This window comes from Mus caroli, unplaced genomic scaffold, assembly GCF_978045245.1.
Source record: "Mus caroli unplaced genomic scaffold, Mus_caroli_1 scaffold_3, whole genome shotgun sequence".
In the NCBI taxonomy this organism is placed as follows: Eukaryota; Metazoa; Chordata; class Mammalia; order Rodentia; family Muridae; genus Mus; species Mus caroli.
Window position 1 is genome coordinate 67,470,634 of NW_028227258.1, and position 22,344 is coordinate 67,492,977.

The 22,344-nt window shown below is 41.6% G+C and overlaps 1 protein-coding gene and 1 pseudogene across 1 annotated transcript; one reads left to right on the forward strand and one right to left on the reverse strand.

Annotated features, from left to right (window-relative positions):
- Window positions 1–2,458: 2,458 nt before the first annotated feature.
- LOC147005544 (TD and POZ domain-containing protein 5-like) lies at window positions 2,459–3,472 on the forward strand (annotated as a pseudogene).
- A 17,399-nt stretch (window positions 3,473–20,871) lies between these two features.
- Window positions 20,872–22,125, reverse strand: LOC147005545 (TD and POZ domain-containing protein 3-like). Its single transcript, XM_085836050.1, has one exon. It carries the CDS (start codon window positions 22,123–22,125, stop codon window positions 20,872–20,874), a length of 1,254 nt encoding a protein of 417 aa, XP_085692176.1.
- Window positions 22,126–22,344: the final 219 nt, after the last annotated feature.

Sequence of the window (22,344 nt, forward strand, 5' to 3'; positions counted from 1 at the left end):
GAGGTTTTCCTGAGGGGGACGTACAAGATCACCAACCAAATTGGGAGGAGTCATCACAAGATCTGTGGGTGTAATCTGAATAACACACTGGAAAAAAGAAAGTCACCTTAAGAGGTTTGGGGTTTTGCTTTCTACCCACTATATAGAAGCTCTTCTACATGCCCTCCATTTTGTGAGCACTCAGACTGCTGATAACTTCTGGACAAAACACCTTCCTTAATCATGTTTATGGCAGGAATCAGTGTAAGACCAGCACAAGGGAAAGTAACAGATGTGCAGAGATTGACATTATGTCTTCATTTGTGGAAGAGTGACCCCAGTAATCAAAGTACACTAGTGATGGCCATTCTTCCTGTCTGGATACTCTGAACTTACATAACATGCAAAACTAAAGGGCATAGCTTTTAATTTTTTTTTCTTAAGATAAAGTAGTTAGATCCAGTTCAAATACAGACCCATGGGGTAGAAAAACACGCACCTTTAATCTCAGTCTTGAGACAAGAATTCACACACCTTTAATCCAGAAATTGAGACTAGAAGAAACACCCTGAACTGGGTCACACCTTCTGATAGGGGCCTATATAAACACATGGAAGAAGGAAGATTTGTCTCTTGGCCTGCTTGCTCTCACCACACTAGCAAGCTCATTTCTTCAGTGACATTAGAAACTACTTCTTCAGGATTCTGGTATATACTGAAGAACACCTGAGACTTCAAACTTTGTGGACTAAGTAAGTACTGGCTTTAGCAGCTGTTATATTAGCTGGACCTCTGCCCGTACTCTTTGGTTGGTAGTTCAGTCTTGGGGAGAATCTAGCCAGTTGAAACTTTTGCTCAGAAAATGGGCCTGTAAACCCCCTCAACTCCTTCATTCTCTTCTCCAAATCCTTCATTGGGCACCACATTCCACCTTGCTACTTGGGCTCACTGAAATGGTTTGTCCTTTGAGTAGAGGAAGGCTACTGATTTGTTTGAGTTAATTTCATATCCACTCCTCTGAAGTTGTTTATCAGGTTTAGGAGTTCTCTGGTGGGATGTTTGGGATGGCTTAAGGATACTATCATATCAGCTGTAAATAGTGATATTTTTCTACTTCTTCCTTCTCAGTTTGTATCTTTTTGTTGTGTAATTGCTCTAGTTAGGATTTGAAGTAATATATTGAATATGTAGGGTGAGCGTCCCTGATTTTTGTGAGGTTTCTTCAAGTTTTTCTCCATTTAGTTTGATGTAGGCTACTGGTTTACTATATATTGCTTTTACTATGTTAAAGTATGGGCCTTGAATTCCTGATCTTTCCAAGACTTTCACCATGAAGGGGTACTGAATTTTGTCAAATGCATTCTCAGCATCTAATGAGATGATCATGTGGTTTTTATTCTTTGAGTTTGTTTATGTAGAGAATTATGTTGATGGATTTCCATATATTGAACCATCCCTGCATCCCTGGGATGAAGCCTACTTGATTGAGGTGGATGATAATTTTGATGTGTCTTTAGATTCGATGTGTGAGAATTTTATTGAGTATTTTTGCATCAATGCTCATGACGGAAATTGTTCTGAAGCTCTTTCTTTTCTTTTTTTTTTTTTTTTTTTGTTTGTTTGTTTTTCAAGACAGGGTTTCTCTAGTAGCTCTGGCTGTCCTGGAACTCACTCTGTAGACCAGGCTGGCCTCTAACTCAGAAACCCTGTCTCTGCCTCCCAAGTGCTGGGATTAAAGGTGAGTGCCACCATGCCTGGGTTGAAGTTCTCTTTCTTTGATGTGTCTTTGTGTGGTTTCTGTATCAGCATAACTGTGGCTTCATGGACAGAATTGGGTAGTGTTCCTTCTGTTTCTATTTTGTGGATTAGTTTGAAGAGTATTGGTATTAGGTCTTCTTTGAATGTCTGATTGAATTCTTCACTAAACCAATCCGGTCCTGGGATTTTGGGGTTGGGAGAATTTTACTGACTGCTTCTATTTCTTTAGGGGTTATGGGACTGTTTAGATGATTTGCAGGAAGGGCAAATCACAATCAGAACCAGCGAGACCAACTAACACCACAGATAACCAGATGGCAAGAGAAATACAGCACAATTTAAATGAGAATGTTTAAAATATTTCAAACTCTTAGAAAAGTGGATCAAATAGCCAAAACTAGTTACCACAGTCCTAAGATTCAGTAAACACACAAAGTCACAGAATGGCAGAGACAAAGTGAGACACAAACACAGAGGGGGGAGACAGAGTACATGAGAGGGAGATTTAAAACTCACCATAGACTATATTATCTTGTATAAAAAAATATTGAAACCTAGAGAAAAAAATACATGTTTCCAACATAATACATGGGGCAATTTTTGGGAAATTGAAACTAAAATCTAAAATATATCTATAATTGTATCTGATATGATGAAGGGAAAATAACATCTAGTTCTTCTTTACAGATCAACTTAATCCTCGAAACTACCTCCAGCAGAAATGTCAAGGGACATGGAAGCCACAGGGTGGGGATACACACAGATCAGAGTTGACAGCATCTGCCACAAGTGGACCATTAGCAACTTTTCATTTTGCATGGATGGAATTAGGGAAAAAATTACAAGCCCAAAATTCTCGTTGGAGGCCACTGACAAAGTGGAATGGGGTTTGAGGGTACACCCAAACGGAATTGATGAAGAAAGCAAGGATTACCTGTCAGTTTACCTGGGGTTACTCCACTGTCAAAAGAGCCCAGTTTGGGCAAAGTATGAATTCTGGATCATAAATTCCCAAGGAAAGAATTATCAAAGTAGGTCCAGCACTAATGTCTTTAGCTTTCAGAAAAACCAATACAGGGGATTCAAAAAGTTTATCCTATGAGATTTCCTCTTCTCCAATCCACATAGTCTCCTCCCTGAAGACCAGCTTACCCTCTGCTGCAAGGTGAGCATAGTGGGAGCCTTGTTTAACACACCTGGAGAGAACATAACACCTGCAATCCCGGATCCAAGACACATGATGGCAGATGACCTAGGTGAGCTGTGGGAGAATTCCCTCTTCACAGACTGCTGCCTGTTTGTAGCTGGCCAAGAATTCAGGGCTCACAAGGCCATCCTAGCAGCTCGCTCTCCAGTTTTCAGAGCCATGTTTGAACATGAAATGGAGGAGAGACTAACAAACCATGTTGACATCAATGACCTGGATCCCAAAGTCTTCAAGGAGATGATGGGCTTCATTTACACTGGGAAGGTGCCAAATCTCCAAAGTCACTCCATGGCCTGTGATCTGCTGGCAGCTGCTGACAGGTATGGTCTGGAGGGCTTGAAGGTCATATGTGAAGAGGCCCTCTTAAGGAACCTCTCTGTGGAAAATGCTGCACACACTCTCATCCTGGATGACCTCCAGAAAATACAGAAGCTGAAGACTGAGGCGCTATATTTCATTGCCTTTTATGCTTCTCTGGTCTCTAAGACCTCAGAGTGTAAGTCAATGATGGAGTCCCATCCCCACTAGGTGGCTGAAGCATTCCATAACCTGGCTCCTGCACAGTGTTTAGTGGAGCCCTCACTCAAACACCTAAAATGAGTTTGGGGATGGACAGCTATGACCAACATCTGCCTTCCAATAGCTATAACCAGTGTTGTTACCACCGACTTCTGGTTAGAGTGCAGTATTGCTGGAACATTTATAGTAAATCTAGGAAAAAGCACCATGGTGGCTCAGGATTTAAAACAGCTGTAATATGTTAAAATGGTGGGTGAGGGATGGAGTCTGGGCAGTCTACTTGACATCTACTCTGTTAATGTTCTAGTATGATTTTTGTCTGATGCCTTGAAAACTGGGAATTAATTTAGGTGCTGGCCCTAAGCACAGACAAACCCGAGTTTCTTCAGAGAAACCTGTCTGCATTTGGACTATGTAGAACAGATAACTGGGGCCCAGAACAAAGGACAAATCAAACACGAATGTTAACTCTTTGGAGAAGGAAAAGACAATGAAGACTTTTATTAATGATTCAGTTTATGGGAACTCAGCTGTAGAAACCGTTAAAGCTCACTCAGAGAACTCTGGTTAAGTTGTCAGCATGCAGGAGAGTTTTTCAGCCACCTCTAACTTGTGATCCAGAGGATCTGAGGCCCTGCTCATGTCTCCATTGAGACAAAGAGCTCTGTAGACAAAATCTTAGCCAAATAGAATATAATATGAATAAAACTTTTGAAAACAGTTGGTGGATTCTAGAGATGTTTATGTTCAGAGAAGTCACATGTAGTTCAATAAGTCCTCCTCAGCTCTGGATGTTTATGCAGACCTCTCACTGTCCTACCAGTATTGGAAGCCCTCTAACTTTTTCTTGGCATTTAGTGTTGACAAATGAGAAATCTACCATCATGCTCTTAAGGTGACTGGAAAGAGTAGGCCAAAGTGGAGGGAGTCTAATCCTTCTGAGAGAGATGCATTTGTGTTTCTCACATGTAAAAATCTTTTATGTGTTTTGAAAACATTAGAAGGGATTGGTTCATTACAGGTTCACACTCCCTAGGCCACTAAATCTCAATCTTCCCAATGCTCTGACCCTTAATACAGTTCTGCATGTTGTTGTCAACCAGAAACATTTTGTGGCTACTTCATAAATGTAGTGATGCTACTGTTATGAGTTATATTGTAAATAGCTGATATACAGGATATGTGATATGTACCCCCTATGAATGGCTCATCAGACTGCCTAAGGGATGGGGACCCATAGTTTAAGAACAAACTGTAGCCATCCTTTCTGTGTGCCTACACCACCTGTGAGTCCCACAAACAATTCAATTTAAAAGAAAAGATAGCATTTATCTAGTAATTCCTTATTTCAGTAGCTACACTGTTGTTACTTTCTTCCTCTAGAGGCTCAAGTATATTTAATTTCAAAACAGCACTCTTGAAGACAAATTCTTCTCTTAAAAAAATAGAGTTAATCGAGTCTTGGAAAGAGGGGGAAAAATCAGGAGACAAAACAGGAGATTGTCCTCTTAGCCTTATGTAACTTCGTTTGAGTTGGAATTAATTCAGTATTTCAACCAAAACCTGAGGTTTAGGCTCAAAGAAGAATTCTTTAAAATACTCTCCATACGTATGAATTCTTGACAAACTAAAAAGATAGTTTTATTTTTTTCTTTAATATAAGAAACTAGCACAGTACAGTGTCACTATAAACAAGCTAAATTGGATTAAAAATTAAAAGCAAGGCCAAGCATGGTGACCTTTAATTCCAGCACTCGGGAGGCAGAGGAAGGTAAATCTCTGAGTTTGAGGCCAGACTGATGTAGAGAATGAGTTCCAGGACAGCTGGACCCTGTCTTGCTCATCTTGTGATTAAACCAGAGGAGAGCATGGTTCCTTGACAGCACTCTGCAATCAAAGGTGGCATTATTCTGTGCTGGTGCACAGTGTGCCACTGAGCGGCTTATCTTGATGGGCTGGTCCATGGAGACAGGATGCTCCTGAAACGGATTCGAGTTCTGGCAGCCTGTGCAGAAGCCCAAGGCTGACTGCATTGAGAACAGGCTGGGTGTGGGGGTTTGGACCAGGATAATGAATAGCTCCTCCAGCTTCAGAATGCTTTTCAAAAGCCCATGCCTCTAACACCCCCCGGACATTTTTAATTAAAACAAACTGCACATCAACAACTCTTCAGTTGGGCAAGAAAAAGCCAGTGCAAGCCCCATACCTCCTTTAAAATCATTGGCTCCTTGACCAAAAAAATGTCCTTCAGCCAAAAAAACACTCCTGGAAGAGAGTTTGGGGACTGGAGGCTTCCCAGTAGTTAAGTCACACATCAGTCTTGTGTTTTGTTTGACAACCCTCAGCTTCTTTGCATCTCCCCTTCCATAGCAGAAAAGGTGCAGCACTGAAGTATGAAGAAGGTTGACTCTGATCAACCAGGAAGGTACTTCAGGGCCCAAGGAAGAAAAGCAGAGGACCTCAGGGCAGCCATGGCGGGGCCTCAGGGGTCTTGGGGGTGAGAAGTGGTGCAGGGACAGAGGATGAGGGTTAGAGGGTCAGTAGGCCTGGCTCCATTGCCCAGTTGGGCCAAGGCCGCCAGGGAATGGTAGGGGTCCCAGGCCTAGTGTGAGCCCAGGCTGTGTGTGATCAGGGCAGTGGGCATGGGAGTGCTGCCCAGGCATGGGCGGCCTCTGAGTCTTAAGTCCTGGGTACCTGGCAAGTATCCCTGAGACCATTGCGGGGGACCTGGCTCTGCAGAACAGTGTGGAGAGAGGAAGGACCTACACAAATGAGGCTTGGCTGCCCAGGCCTGCCCAAATTTGGTTCTTTGCATTTCTGGGCTCTGCTGCTCAGGACTTGGGCCACCTCCCCTTAGGAGCATCCTCCCAATGGTTTCATCTCATGGACTGGCAGCTCCTGGAGGACTAAGGTGTGGGGAAGGGGAAGGGAGGCTGACTCAGAAGAGGAAGGAGAAGCTTGGAGGCCAGGGCTGTGATCCACCGCAGCCTCCTCCACAGTGCAGCCAGTGAGGCAAGAGGCGAGAAATTTTCCAACCTTGACAGCATTGGCCGCCATAGTAACTCTGACTGAAACCTACCAGGTGCACTGCCACCGAAATGTGGATCCTTTTCAAGGGCCCTCCTCTGCCTTCTCCTATGCAGTAGTCTGGGGATATCATATTCTTGACACTGAGGAAGTCACAAGCAGAGATGAGGGCAAGCTTAATTTTAACATGATCTCGCCCTCCCCTACCCACCCACCCCCTCTGCTGCCATCTTTGTCTTCAAAGCCATTTTGGTTAATGGAAAGGGAAACTTTGAAGAGTTGGATATTTCGAAAACACACAGCAGCAACTTATGAGTAAGAAAGTACCAAATACTTAATGTATTCACTACGGTTCTCACTGAAAATACTAACATGTAAGGAGCATAGTTCTAGACAAAGGAAACACAAACACCCATCATAGCTGTGGGCAACTGAGTCACTCACCCCTGCACTACAGATGACCAAATTGCACAAGTCACCAGATTTGATGACACATGAAGGACTTTCTCCCCTCAGCTAAATTCCCAGTGTTTTATGAATTCCATCCCAAATTCCTGTTCTTTTCACTGAATCAACAATGTTTCTCAGAACTCCTTCCAGAATTCTAACCTGGAGAATGGAGAGGTTTTTTTTGTTTGTTTGTTTCTTTTTTTGTTTCTTTTTTGGCGTTGGGGGATGTATTGTTTGGTTTTGTTGGGGTGATGTTTGGATTAGTGACAGCTTTTCTCTGGCTGTCCAGGATCTCTTTATGTAGATCAAGCTCAACAATTCCTCCTTAAGCTCCCCCTCCCTCCCCTAACTTCTTGCTGTATGCTAGGTGCTAACTCTAGTATTCACTCACTGAAAACTCACTGACCAATCCTGACAGGGAAGCATGGAAACTGCCTGTAGATGTTTCCCTCTCCTTCACTTCTTGTAGAAACACACCTTCCAGTCTAATCCTCAACTCTATAGCAATCCTGGGGTGACCACTTTTCACTGTCTCCCCAAATTTCAAGGAGACAAAATAAGCAGGTTGTGGTGCAATCTCCTCCCTCCTGTGAACAATTTCAGACTTTTAAACTATCCCCATTCCTAAGTGCCAGCTCCCTCTACGTAGAAACATTGAACCACCAGTGGCCAAAAGTATTAGGTCCAAAGAAAAGTTCCTGCCTGACGGTGGTGATGGCTATTCTCAACGGTTAACTTGACTGTATCTGGATTGAACTACAATCCAGAATTTATGAAGATATTGTAAAAATGTAAACAGAGGATTATGTCCAGACCTAGTAGTACAGGCCTTTAATCCCAGCATTCAGGAAACAGAGCCATGCAGATCTGAGTTCAATGTCAGCTTACAGAACTAGTTCTAAGACAGCCAAGCCTAGGCAGTGAACCTGAAATAGAACCAAAGAAGCATGTTCCAGTTCCAGCAAGCACCAACAGTGGGCAGCTTGGGTCTAGATTAGAGTCACCTTTTGATCAAGATGTAGAGATGTTAGCACTTCTAGCAGCAAGCCAGCCTGCATCATGACATGCTTCCCACCATGATGATAATAGACTGAAACTCCAAAATGGCGAGCCAGCACCAAATAAATGTTTGCCTTTATATGAGTTGCTTTGATAATGATGTCCCTTCACAGCCATGAATCCTAAACATCGACAACATATATCAATCACACTCTTCAAAAATCTAGAGAGGGAACACAAGACAAGGATGAGAACTTCTACCCAACACAGAAAAATGTAGAAATTAGGATCTAAATCTTTAACCATTGCAACCCCAGAATCTTAGATTCTAGCATAAACAACACTGTCAGTAACAGCCAGGCCATTATGTCTACACTGCAGCCCAGCTATCCTAGCACAGCAGTCCCTGAACATTCCAACATGCCTGAAGCACATGCAAAAACCTTAAAACAATCTGTATGAAGGTGATAGAGGTCATTAAGGAGAGAATGAAGAAATCCCTTAAACCAATCCATGAATGCATATATAAACAGTGTAAGGAAAGAAAGAGATCCATTAAAGAAATCGACAAAAACAAAGTAAAGAGTGGAAGGAAATGAGTCAAATTGTTTAATGTGTGAAAATGGAAGTAGAATCCATAAAGAAAACAAATACTCAGGGAATTTAGGAAATGAGGAATTTAACATTTCCATACAAGGAATTAATGAAATAACGCTTGGTTCTTTCAGAAAATCCAAAAAAACAATAACTCCTATTCCAAACTAACAAAAGTAAACAGAATATACAAATCCACCTACAGAGAAATTAAATGTGAGATGAAATAACAGACACAGAAAGTCCAGAGACTCACAAGGTCACACTTTTTTTTTAATGTATAGAGCTTTTTTTTTATTACATGTTCTCTTCATTTACATTTCAAACACTAGCCCTTTTCATAGTTTCCTCTCTGAAAATTCCCTATACTCTCTCCCTTCTCCTGCTCCCAAACCCATCCACTCCCACTACCTGGCCTTGGCATTCCCCTATACTGGGGTATAGAATCTTCGCAAGATGAAGGGCCTCTCCTCCCATTGATTGCTGACTAGGCCATCCTCTGCTACAGATGCAGTTAAAGACAGGAGCTCTAGGGGTACTGGTTAGTTCATATTGTGGTTCCTCCTATAGGGTTGCAGACCCCTTCAGCTTCTTGGGTACTTTCTCTAGCTCCTTCATTGGGGACCCTATGTTCCATCCATTAGATGACTGTGAACATCCACTTCCATATTTGCCAGGCACCTGCATACCCTCACAGGAGGCATCTATATCAGGGTCTTGTCAGCAAATCTTGTTGGTATATGCAATAGTGTCTGAGTTTGGTGGTTGTTTGTGAGATGAATCTCTGGGTGGGGCAATCTCTGGATGGACCTTCCTCCGGTGTCTGCTCCGAACTTTGTCTCTGTAACTCTTTCCATGGGTGTTACATGGTTCCCCCTTCTAAGAAGAAACACATTATCCACACTTTCGTCTTCGTTCTTCTTGAGTTTCATGAGTTTTGCATATTGTATCTTGGGTATTCTAAGTTTCTGGACTAATATCAACTTATCACTGAGTGCATATTATATGTGTTCTTTTGTGATTGGGTTACCTCACTCAGGATGTTATTCTCCAGATCCATCCATTTGCCTAAGAATTTCATAACTTCATTTTTTTAATAGGTCAGTAGTACTCCATTGTGTATATGTACCACATTTTCTGTATCCATTCCTCTGTTGAGGGACATCTGGGTTGTTTCATGTTTCTGTCTATTATACATAAGGCTGCTATGAACATAGTGGAGAATATGTCCTTATTACATTTTGGAGCATCTCCTGGGTATATACCCAGGAGTGGTATTGCTGGATCTTCCAGTAGTATTATGTCCAATTTTCTGAGGAACCACCAAACTGATTTCCAGAGTGGTTGTACAAGCTTGCAATCCCATCAGCAATGGAGGAGTGTTCCTCTTTCTCCACATCCTTGCCAGCATCTGCTGTCACCTGAATTATTGATCTTAGCCATTCTGACTGGTGTGGAAACTGAACAAAAGGAGATCAAGGGGATACAAATTGGAAAGGAAGAAGTCAAAATATCACTTTTTGCAGATGATATGATAGTATATATAAGTGACCCTAAAAATTCTACCAGAGCCCTCCAGTTCGACCAGCACCGGGGTAGCTAGGGCTCAGTGTTGGCTAACACCCACCAGCTACCCAGGACACCCGCCAAGGGATCTTAAGACTTCTGGCGAGTGGATCACAGACTCTGCTCCAATCCAATCACTTGGGACCTGAGACTGCATTAGTTAGGGAAACAGAAAACCGGCCTCAGTAGGGGCACAAGCCCCTTTCGGTCCCACCAGCACCGGAGTAGCTAGGGTGCAGAGAAGGCTGACACCCACCAGCTACCCAGGACACCCCCCAAGGGATCTTAAGACTTCTGGTGAGTGGAACACAGCCTCTGCTCCAATCTCTAAACAGAGACAACTATAACAACTAACTCCAGAGATTACCAGATGGCGAAAGGTAAATGTAATAATCTTACTAACAGAAACCAAGACCACTCACCATCATCAGAACCCAGCACTCCCAGTTCACCCAGTCCAGGGCACCCCAACACACCAGAAAAGGTAGACCCGGATCTAAAAGCATATCTCATGATGATGGTAGAGGACATTAAGAAGGACTTTAACAACACACTTAAAGAAATACAGGAGAACACTGCTAAACAGGTAGAAGACATTAAAGAGGAGGCACAAAAATCCTTAAAGAATTGCAGGAGAACACTGCTAAACAGGTAGAAGAAATTAAAGAAGAAGCACAAAAATCCCTTAAAGAATTGCAGGAGAACACTGCTAAATAGGTAGAAGACATTAAAGAGGAAGCACAAAAATCCCTTAAAGAATTGCAGGTAAACCAGACCAAACAGGTGATATAATTGAATAAAACCATACAAGACCTAAAAAGGGAAGTAGATGCAATAAAGAAAACCCAAATTGAGGCAACGCTGGAGATAAAAACCCTAGGAAAAAAATCTGGAACCATAGATGCGAGCATCAGCAAAAGAATACAAGAGATGGAAGAGAGAATCTCAGGTGCAGAAGACTCCATAGAGAACATCGGCACAACAATCAAAGAAAATAAAAAATCCAAAAAGATCCTAACTCAAAACATTCAGAAAATCCAGGACACAATGAGAAGACCAAACTTAGGGATAATAGGAGTAGTTGAGAATGAAGATTATCAACTCAAAAAACAGGCAAATATCTTCAACAAAATTATAGAAGAAAACTTCCCAAACCTAAAGAAAGAGATGTCCATGAACATACAAGAAGCCTACAGAACTCCAAATAGACTGGACCAGAAAAGAAATTCCTCCCAACACATAATAATCAGAACAACAAATGCACTAAATAACGATAGAATAGTAAAAGCAGTGAGGGAAAAAGGTCAAGTAACATATAAAGGCAAGCCTATCAAAATTACACCAGATTTTTCACCAGAGACTATGAAAGCCAGAAGGGCTTGGACAGATGTTATACAGACACTAAAAGAACACTAATTCCAGCCCAGGCTACTATACCCAGCCAAACTCTCAATTAACATAGATGGAGAAACCAAAATATTCCACGACAAAACCAAATTCACACATAATCTTTCCACGAATCCAGCCCTTCAAAGGATAATAACAGAAAAAAACCAATACAAGGACAGAAACCACGTCCTAGAAAAAGCAAGAAGGTAATCCCTCAACAAATATAAAAGAAGACAGCCACAAGAACAGAACACCAACTCTAACAACAAAAATAAAAAGAAGCAACAATTACTTCTCCCTAATATCTCTTAATATCAATGGACTCAACTCCCCAATAAAAAGACATAGACTAACAGACTGGCTACACAAACAGAACCCACCATTTCGCTGCTTACAGGAAACTCATCTTAGAGAAAAAGATAGACACTACCTCAGAATGAAAGGCTGGAATACAATTTTCCAAACAAATGGTATGAAGAAACAAGCTGGAGTAGCCATTCTAATATCTAATAAAATCGACTTCCAACACAAAGTCATCAAAAAAGACAAGGAAGGGCACTTCATACTCATCAAAGGTAAAATCCTCCAAGAGGAGCTATCAATTCTGAATATCTATGCTCCAAATACAAGGGCAGCCACATTCACTAAAGATACTTTAGTAAAGCTCAAAGCACACATTGCACCTCACACAATAATAGTGGGAGACTTCAACACACCACTTTCACCAATGGACAGATCATGGAAGCAGAAACTAAACATGGACACAGTGAAACTAACAGAAGTTATGAAATAAATGGATCTGACAGATATCTACAGAACATTTTATCCTAAAACAAAAGGATATACTTTCTTCTCAGCACCACATGGTACCTTCTCCAAAATTGACCAATAATTGGTCACAAAACAATCCTCAACATACACAAAAATATTGAAATTGTCCCATGAATCCTATCAGACTACCATGGACTGAGGCTGATCTTCAATAACAAAATAAATAATAGAAAGCCAACACACACGTGGAAACTAAACAACACTCTTCTCAATGATACCTTGGTCAAGGAAGGAATAAAAAAAGAAATTAAGGACTTTTTAGAGTACAATGAAAATGAAGCCACAACATACCCAAACATATGGGATGCAATGAAAGCATTTCTAAGAGGAAAACTCATAGCTCTGAGTTCCTCCAAAAAGAAACTAGAGAGAGCACACATTAGCATCTTAACAACACACCTAGAAGCTCTAGAACGAAAGGAAGCAAATTCACCCAAGAGGAGTAGACAGCAGGAAATAATCAAACTCAGGGTTGAAATCAACCAAGTGGAAACAAGAAGAACTATTCAAACAATCAACCAATCGAGGAGCTGGTTCTTTGAGAAAATCAACAAGATAGATAAACCCTTAGCCAGACACACTAGAGGGCATAGGGAAATTATTCTAATTAACAAAATCAGAAATTAAAAGGGAGACATAACAACAGATCCTGAAGAAATCCAAAACACCATAAGATCCTTCTACAAAGGCTATACTCAACAAAACTGGAGAACCTGGATGAAATGGACAAGTTTCTAGACAGATACAAGGTACCAAAGTTAAATCAAGATCAGGTGAACGATCTAAACAGTTCCATATCCCCTAAAGAAATAGAAGCAGTCATTAATAGTCTCCCAACCAAAAAAAGCCCAGGACCAGATGGGTTTAGTGCAGAGTTCTATCAGACCTTCAAAGAAGATTTAATCCCAGCTCTTAGCAAACTATTCCATAAAATAGAAACAGAAGTTACTCTACCCAACGCATTCTATGAAGCCACAATTACTTTGATACCTAAACCACAAAAAGTCCCAACAAAATAGAGAACTTCAGACCAATTTACCTTATGAATATCAATGCAAAAATCCTCAATAAACTTCTCGCTAACCAAATCCAAGACACATCAAAACAATCATCCATCCTGACCAAGTAGGTTTCATCCCAGGGATGCAAGGATGGTTCAATATACGGAAATCCATCAATGTAATCAGTATATAAACAAACTCAAAGACAAAAACCACATGATCATCTCCTTAGATGCTGAGAAAACTTTGACAAAATCCAACACCCCTTCATGATAAAAGTCTTGGAAAGATCAGGAATTCAAGGCCCATAACCATGATAAAAGCAATCTACAGCAAACCAGTAGCCAACATCAAAGTAAATGGTGAGAAGCAGAAGAAATCCCACTAAAATCAGGGACTAGACAAGGCTGTCCACTCTCTCCCTACCTATTCAAAATTGTACTTGAAGTCCTAGCCAGAGCAATTAGACAACAAAAGAAGATCAAGGGGATGCAAATTGGAAAAGAAGAAGTCAAAATATCACTCGTTGCAGATGATATGATAGTATACATAAGTGACCCTAAAAATTCCACCAGAGAACTCCTAAGCCTGATAAAAAGCTTCAATGAAGTAGCTGGATGTAAAATGAACTCAAGCAAGTAAATGGCCATTCTGTACACAAAGGATAAACAGGCTGAGAAGGAAATTAAGGCAACAACACCCTTCTCAATAGTCACAAAAAATATAAAATACCTTGGCGTGACTCTAACAAAGGAAGTCAAAGGTCTGTATGACAAGAAATTCAAGTCTCTGAAGAAAGTAATTAAAGAAGATCTCAGAAGATGGAAAGACCTCCCATGCTCATGGATTGGCAGGATCAACATTGTAAAAATGGCTATCTTACCAAAAGCAATCTACAGATTCAATGCAATCCCCATCAGAATTCCAACTCAATTCTTCAACGAATTAGAAAGGGCAATCTGCAAATTCATCTGGAATAACAAAAAACCTAGGATAGCAAAAACTCTTCTCAAGGATAAAAGAACCTCTGGTGGAATCACCATGCTGGACCTAAAGCTGTACTACAGAGCAATTGTGATAAAAACTGCATGGTACTGGTATAACGACAGACAAGTAGACCAATGGAACAGAATTGAAGACCCTGAGATGAACCCACACACGTATGGTCACTTGATCTTTGACAAGGGAGCTAAAACCGTCCAGTGGAAAAAAGACAGCATTTTCAACAAATGGTGCTGGCACAACTGGCGGTTATCATGTAGAAGAATGCAAATTGATCCATTCCTATCTCCTTGTACTAAGGTCAAATCTAAGTAGATTAAGGAACTCCACATAAAACCAGAGACACTGAAACTTATAGAGGATAAAGTAGGGAAAAGCCTCGAAGATATGGGTACAGGGGAAAAATTCCTGAATAGAACAGAAAACGCTTGTGCTGTAAGATCAGGAATCGATAAATGAGACCTCATAAAGATGCAGGCTTCTGCAAGGCAAAAGACACCGTCAATAAGACAAAAAGACCACCAAAAGATTGGGAAAGGATCTTTACCTACCCTAAATCAGATAGGGGATTAATATCCAATATATATAAAGAACTCAAGAAGTTGGACTCCAGAAAATCAAATAACCCCATTAAAAAAATGGGGCTCAGAACTGAAAAAAAGAATTCTCACCTGAGGAATACTGAATGGCAGAGAAGTATCTGAAAAAATGTTCAACATCCTTAATCATCAGGGAAATGCAAATCAAAACAACCCTGAGATTCCACCTCACACCAGTCAGAATGGCTAAGATCAAAAATTCAGGTGACAGCAGATGCTGGCGAGGATGTGGAGAAAGAGGAACACTCCTCCATTGTTGGTGGGATTGCAAGCTTGTACAACCACTCTGGAAATCAGTTTGACTGTTCCTCAGGAAATTGGACATAATACTACCAGAGAATCCAGCAATACCTCTCCTGGGCATATATCCAGAAGATGTTCCAACTGGTATGAAGGACACATGCTCCACTGTGTTCATAGCAGCCTTATTTATAATAGCCAGAAGCTGGAAAGAACCCAGGTGCCCCTCAACAGAGGAATGGATACAGAAAATGTGGTACATTTACACAATGGAGTACTACTCAGCTATTAAAAGGAATGAATTTATGAAATTCCTAGGCAAATGGATGGAACTGGAGGGCATCATCCTGAGTGAGGTAACATATTCACAAAGGAACTCACACAATATGTACTCACTGATAAGTGGATATTAGCCCAAAAACTTAGGATACCCAAGTTATAAGATATTATTTGTTAAACGCATGAAACTCAAGAAGATCGAAGACCAAAGTGTGGACACTGTGCCCCTTCTTGAAGCTGGGAACAAAACACCCATGGAAAGAGTTACAGAGATAAAGTTTGGAGCTGTGAAGAAAGGATGGACCATCTAAAGACTGCCATATCCAGGGATCCATCCCATAATCAGCTTCCAAACGCTGACACCATTGCATACACTAGCAAGATTTTGCTGAAAGGTCCCACATATTGCTGTCTCTTGTGAGACAATGCAGGGCCTAGCAAACACAGAAGTGGATGCTCACAGTCAGCTATTGGATGGATCACAGGGCCCCTAATGGATGAGCTAGAGAAAGTACCCAAGGAGCTAAAGGGAACTGCAACCCCATAGGTGGATCTTTATTAGGAACTAACCAGTACCCCAGAGCTCTTGTCTCTAGCTGCCATCACTGGAAAGAGAGGCCCATTGGACTTGCCAACTTTATATGCCCCAGTACAGGGGAATGCCAGGGCCAAGGGGTGGGGGTGGGTGGGTGGGGAACTGGGGTGGGGGGGAGTGTATTGGGAACTTTTTGGATAGCATTGGAAATGTAATTGAGGAAAATACCTATTAAAAAAAAAAGAAAAAAAAAAGATGGCCTAGTAGGCCATCACCTGAAAGAGAGGCCCATTGGACTTGCAAACTTTATATGCCCCAGTACAGGGGAATGCCAGGGCCAAAATGTGGGAGTTGGTGAGTAGGGGAGTGGGGGGGGAGTGTATTGGGGACTTTTTGGATAGCATTGGAAATGTAAATGAGGACAATACCTAATAAAAAAAATAATTCAAAAAAAAAATTCTACCAGAGAACTGCTAAACCTGATAAACAGCTTTAGTGCAGTACTGGGTATAAAATTAACTCAAACAAATATGTGACCTTTCTCTACACAAAGGACAAACAGGATGAGAAAGAAATTAGGGAAACAAAACCCTTCACAATAGTCACAAAAAATATATAAAATAGTTTGGTGTGACTCTAACCAAGGAAGTGAAAGATCTGTATGACAAGATCTTCAAGTCTCTGAAGAAAGTAATTGCAGAAGATCTCAGAAGATGGAAAGATCTACCATGCTCATGGATTGGCAGGATTAATATAGTCAAAATGACTATCCTGCTGAAAGCAATCTATAGATTCAATGAAATCCCCATCAAAATTCCAACTCAATTCTTCACTGAGTTAGAAAGGGCAATTTGCAAATTCATCTAAAATAACAAAAAATCTAGTATAGCAAAAACTATTCCCAACAATAAAAGAACCTCTGGGGGATCACCATGCCTGAACCCCAGCTGTACTACAGAGCAATTGTGATTAAAACTGAATGGTACTGGTACAGCGAAAGACCGGAAGATAAATGGAATAGAATTGAAGACCCAGAAATGAACCCATACATCTATGGTCACTTGATCTTTGACAAGAGAGCTAAAACATCCAGTGGAAAAAAGACAGCATTTTCAACAAATGGTGCTGGCACAACTGGTGGTTATCAGGTAGAAGAATGCAAATCAATCCATTCTTATCTCCTTGTACAAAGCTCAACTATAAGTGGACCAAAGACATCCACATAAAACCAGAGACTGAAATTTATAGAGGAGAAAGTGGGGAAAAGCCTCGAAGATATGGGCACAGAGGGAAAATTCCTGAACAGAATATCAATGGCTTGTGCTGTAAGATCGAGAATCGACTGGACCATGCAGAGACTGCCCCACCTGGGGATCCATTTCATACTCAGCCACCAAACACAGACACTATTGCATATGACAGCAAGATTTTGCTGAAAGGACCCTGATATAGCTGTCTCTTGTGAGGCAGTGCCAGTGCCTGGCAAACACAGAGGTGGACACTCACAGTCAGCTATTGGATGGAACACAGGGCCCCCAGTGGAGGAGCTAGAGAAAGTACCCAAGGAGCTGGGGGAATCTGCAGCCCTATAGGTGGAACAATAATATGAACTAACCAGTACACCACCAGAGCTCGTGTCTCTAGCTGCATATGAATCAGAAGATGACCTAGTCGGCCATCAGTTGAAAGAGAGGCCCATTGGTCTTGCAAACTTTATATGCCTCAGTACAGGGGAAGGACAGGGCCAAAGAGTGGGAGTGGGTGGGTTGGGGAGTGGGTGGGGGAGTGTGTGTGGGACTTTTGGGATAGCATTGGAAATGTAAATGAAATAAATACCCAATTAAAAAAAACCTAATATCCACTTTCAAGTGATTTGATTCCATGTGTGAATTTCTGGGACTGGATTACTTCACTAAGGAAAAAACTTATTTTCATCCATTTGCTTGCAAAATTCAGTATGTCTTTTTTTTTATGTCAACCTAGTAATGCTCTATTGTGTAAATATGCCAATTTTCTTCATCCATCCTTCTCTTAAGGGTCATGTAGGTTTCCAGTTTCTGCATATTATGATTAAAGCTGCTACAAACATATTTAAGCAAATTTGAGTTAGGATGAAAAGTCCTTTGGATATATGCCCAGGAGTGGGAAAGCTGGGTCTTGAGGTAGATAGATTCCCAGTTATCTGAGGAACCACCATATTGATTTCCAGAGTGACTGTACACGTTAGCATTTCCACTAGCAATGGGGGAGTGTATTTGCTCCACAGCCTTACCTGCATGAGCTCTCACTTGTATTTTTGACCTTAGCCACTCTGAAAGGTTTGAGAAGGAGTCTCAGAGTCATTTTCGTTTTCCTGATGGAAGGAAGGAAGGGAGGGAGGGAGGGAGGGAGAGAGAGAGAGAGAGAGAGAGAGAGAGAGAGAGAGAGAGAGAGAGAGAGAGAGAGAGAGGAAGAGAGGAAGAGAGGAAGAGAGGAAGAGAGGAAGAGAGGAAGAGAGGAAGAGAGGAAGAGAGGAAGAGAGGAAGAGAGGAAGTGAGGAAGAAAGGAAGAAAGGAAGAAAGGAAGAAAGAAAGAAAGAAAGAAAGAAAGAAAGAAAGAAAGAAAGAAAGAAAGAAAGGAAGAAAGGAAGGAAGGAAGGAAGGAAGAAAGGAAGAAAGGAAGAAAGGAAGAAAGGAAGAAAGGAAGAAAGGAAGAAAGGAAGAAAGAAAGGAAGAAAGAAAGAAAGAAAGAAAGAAAGAAAGAAAGAAAGGAAGGAAGGAAGGAAGGAAGGAAGGAAGGAAGGAAGAAAGAAAGAAAGAAAGAAAGAAAGAAAGAAAGAAAGAAAGAAAGAAAGAAAGAAAGAAAGAAAGAAAGAAAGAAAGGAAGGAAGGAAGGAAGGAAGAAAAAGATGTCACCCTAGAATAGAAGGATTGCTATAGACCTGGGAATTGGACTGGTAGGTATTCTACAGGAAGTAAAGGAGAGGGGAAGATCTGTAGACATATTCCATGCTTCACATACAGGAATGGTCAGTGAGTTTTCAGTGAGTGCATTTTGGAGTTAGGGGCTGGAATACAGTAAGGAGTTAGGGGGAGGGAGGTTACAAAGGAATTGTCTGTGGGAATCACAAGAGATGTAGTCAGGCAGAAAGGAAGAGTACAGCTATTGTTATAATATAGCTCTACCATAGAACCTAGATGATTGAAGTTGGCATGGTGGAGGGAATAATTCCATAAGTGTTTCTCTGCCCTGTTCTTTTGCTGTGTTCTTAGTGAATGCCTGCTGCCTTTGGAAGTTGAGATGATGGGCTATGTTTGGGAAAGGAAGACTAGGGAAGAAGTTTTTGTGATCCTCCTGGGTTGGCACTTTACAGGAAAGAGGAAGCACAGCAGATTTTCCTGCTATACATCTGAGAAAGAAAACAGGGAATTTTTTTTAATTTTTTATTACATATTTTCCTCAATTACATTTCCAATGCTATCCCAAAAGTCCCCCATACCCTCCCCCACTCTTCCCTACCCACCCATTCCCATTTTTTTGTCCCTAGCATTCCCCTGTACTGGGGCATATAAAATTTGAAAACAGGGAAATTTTAAGTGAGAAAGCAAAGAGAGAGATGTGGGTCTGCCTTTAGATTTCTGTTACAATGGAAAGACCAGCACTTCTGGGAAAGGTGGCTTGGGGTCTGGAACAGTGCATGGAGTAGGAGGAGGGAGGATAGAAGGGGAAGATGCCTGTGGTCCACGGAAGTATGAGCAATGAAAACTCCGACAGGTGGTATGCTACAGTGGTGGGATTGAGAAAGTGGGATAGGGTCTGGGAGAACTGATGTAAGAGAAGATCTGTAAGCAGCAGTCCACCTGGTATGCTGCCAGGCATGGCCTGCAGCCGTGGTACTCAAATTGTAACTCCCCATCCCGTTCGCAGTCTAATGACCCATTCATAGAGATTGAATATCAGATATCCAGATATATATTGAATATCAGGTATTTGTAGTATGATTTGTAACAGGAGCAACATTACAATTATGAAGTAGCCAGAAAGTACTTTAATGGTTCTGTTTGTCCACAAAAAGAAAAACTCTTACAAGAGGTGCCAGCATTAAGATATTTGAGAACAATTAGCCTCGGATATATAGATCTGTAATGAATCAATCCGTTCAAATGTTTTCAAAACAGATGAAAGATTTTTGCATGTGTTGACCCACAAACATTTCTCTCCCTGCACTTTGGCCTTCTCTTCTCAGTTGTCATAAGAGCATGATAATGGAGTTCTCATTTGCCAAGATTAAATTCCAAGAAAAAAACCAATGAGTTTCTACTACTCGTGGCAGAGCAGGAGTTCTGCATAAACATCCACAACTGAGCTTGGCTGTTTGGACTACACGTTACTTATCTTAACAAACATCTCTGGAATCCAGAATGACTTCAAAAGTTTTATTCATATTAGATATTATTTGGTTAAGGTTTTGTCTACAGAGAGGTTTGTGGCCATGGACACCAGAAGAGGGCTTCAGGTCCTCCGAATAACCAGTTACAAGTGGTTGAAAATTCTTCTGTGTGTGCTGGGAACTTAAACAGAGTTCTCTGAGAGAGCAGTAATTGTTTTTGCAGCTGAGTTCACACAAACTGAGTCTTTAAAAAGAAACTCTACACCGTCTTTCTTTCTGTAATGAGTAAACACTCATGTTTGATTTCTCCTTTCCTCTGACTATGGTCATCTTTTCTGCTCAGTCCAATGCAGATACATTTCATCAAAGAAGCTCAGTTGGCCCATGCGTAGGGCCAGCACCTAATTGAATTGTTTGGTTTGCAAGACACCAAACAAGAATCAATCAAGAACATCAAAAGTGTAGATGGCATGTAGAGTATCCCAGATTGTAGTGCTGCCCTTCCCACCACCCACTATTTTAACATATTACAGATGATTTAAATCCTCATCTACCATGCTGCATGTCCCCAGATTCACTGTAAATTCTTCAACATGATTGTCTAACCAGAAGTCATTGGTAACAACACTAGATGTTGTTGTTGCTGTTGTTTGTTGTTGTTGTTGCTGGAAGAAAGATGTAGATCGTAGCTGGCTAGATTCTGAGACCACATTTGGCTCCAAGAAAGAACACTTTGCAGAAGCCAGGGAGTGGAATGCTTCAGCCACCAAGTGGGGATGTGACTCCAACACTGACTCCCACTCTGAGGTCTCAGAAACCTCACAGGCATAAATGGCAATGAAATCCAGGGCCTGACTCTTCAGCTTCTCTGTGCTGTTGAGGTCAGCCAGGATCAGAGTGTGTGCAGCATTCTTCACAGAGAGGGTCCTGAGGAGGGCATCCTCACACAGGACCTTCAGGCCCACCAGTCCATACTTGTCAGCAGCTGCCAGCACATCACAGGCCATGGAGTGGCTGTGGAGGTGTGGTGCCTTCCCTGTGTAGATGAAACCCATCATCTCCTTAAAGACACCAAGATCCAGGTCCTTGATCTCAATGGGGTTCTTTAGACTCTCCTTCATTTCATTTTTAAACATGGCTCTGAAAACTGGAGAGTGGGCTGCTAGGATTGCCTTGTGAGCCTTGAATTCATGGCCAGCTACCAGCAGGCAGCAATCTGTGAAGAGGGAATTCTCCCATAGCTCCCCTAGATCATCTGTCAACATGTGCCTTGGGTCCTTGATTGCAGGTGCCACATTCTGTCCAGGCATGTCAAATATGGTTCCAACTATGCTCACCTTGCCGCATATGGTTAACTGGTCTTCAGGGAGAAACCAATTCTGATGGGAGAGGAGAAGACCTCGAAGGAGAAACTTTTTGAATCCTCTGTGTTCGTATCGCAGAAAGGATTGGACATTGGAGCTCTTCCTACTTTGATATTTCTCTCCTTGGGAATTTATGATCCAGAACTCGAACTTTGCCAGAATTGGGCTCTCCAGAGCGCTGAGCAACTCCAGGTAAACTGACAGGTAATCATTGCTTTCTTCATCAACCCCATTTGGGTACAACCTCAAACACCATGCCACTTCCTCACTGGCCTCTAATGAGAACACTGGGCTTATAATCCTTTTCTGATGTGCCCCCATGCTAAATGAAAAGTTGCTAATGGTCCAATTATAGCAGAATTTCTGGACATTGATCTGTGTGTGGCTCCAGCTCTTGAATTCCATGTCCCCTGCCATTTCTGCTGGCGATAGTTTGGAGGTTAAAGTTGGTCTGAGAAGAAGAACTAGAAGTTACTTATTCTTCCTCCTGTTGGATACAATTATAGGTATAATTTAGATTTTAGATTGTATTTCTTTTAGATAGATTCTCTCTCTCTCTCTCTCTCTCTCTCTCTCTCTCTCTCTCTCTCTCTCTCTCTCTCTCTCTCTCTCTCTCTCTCTCTCTCTCTCTCTCTC

What these genes read in the sequence shown, in the direction of transcription:
- LOC147005545 (XM_085836050.1), bottom strand. Translation starts at nt 22,125, where the DNA reads ATGGCAGGGGACATGGAATTCAAGAGCTGGAGCCACACACAGATCAAT.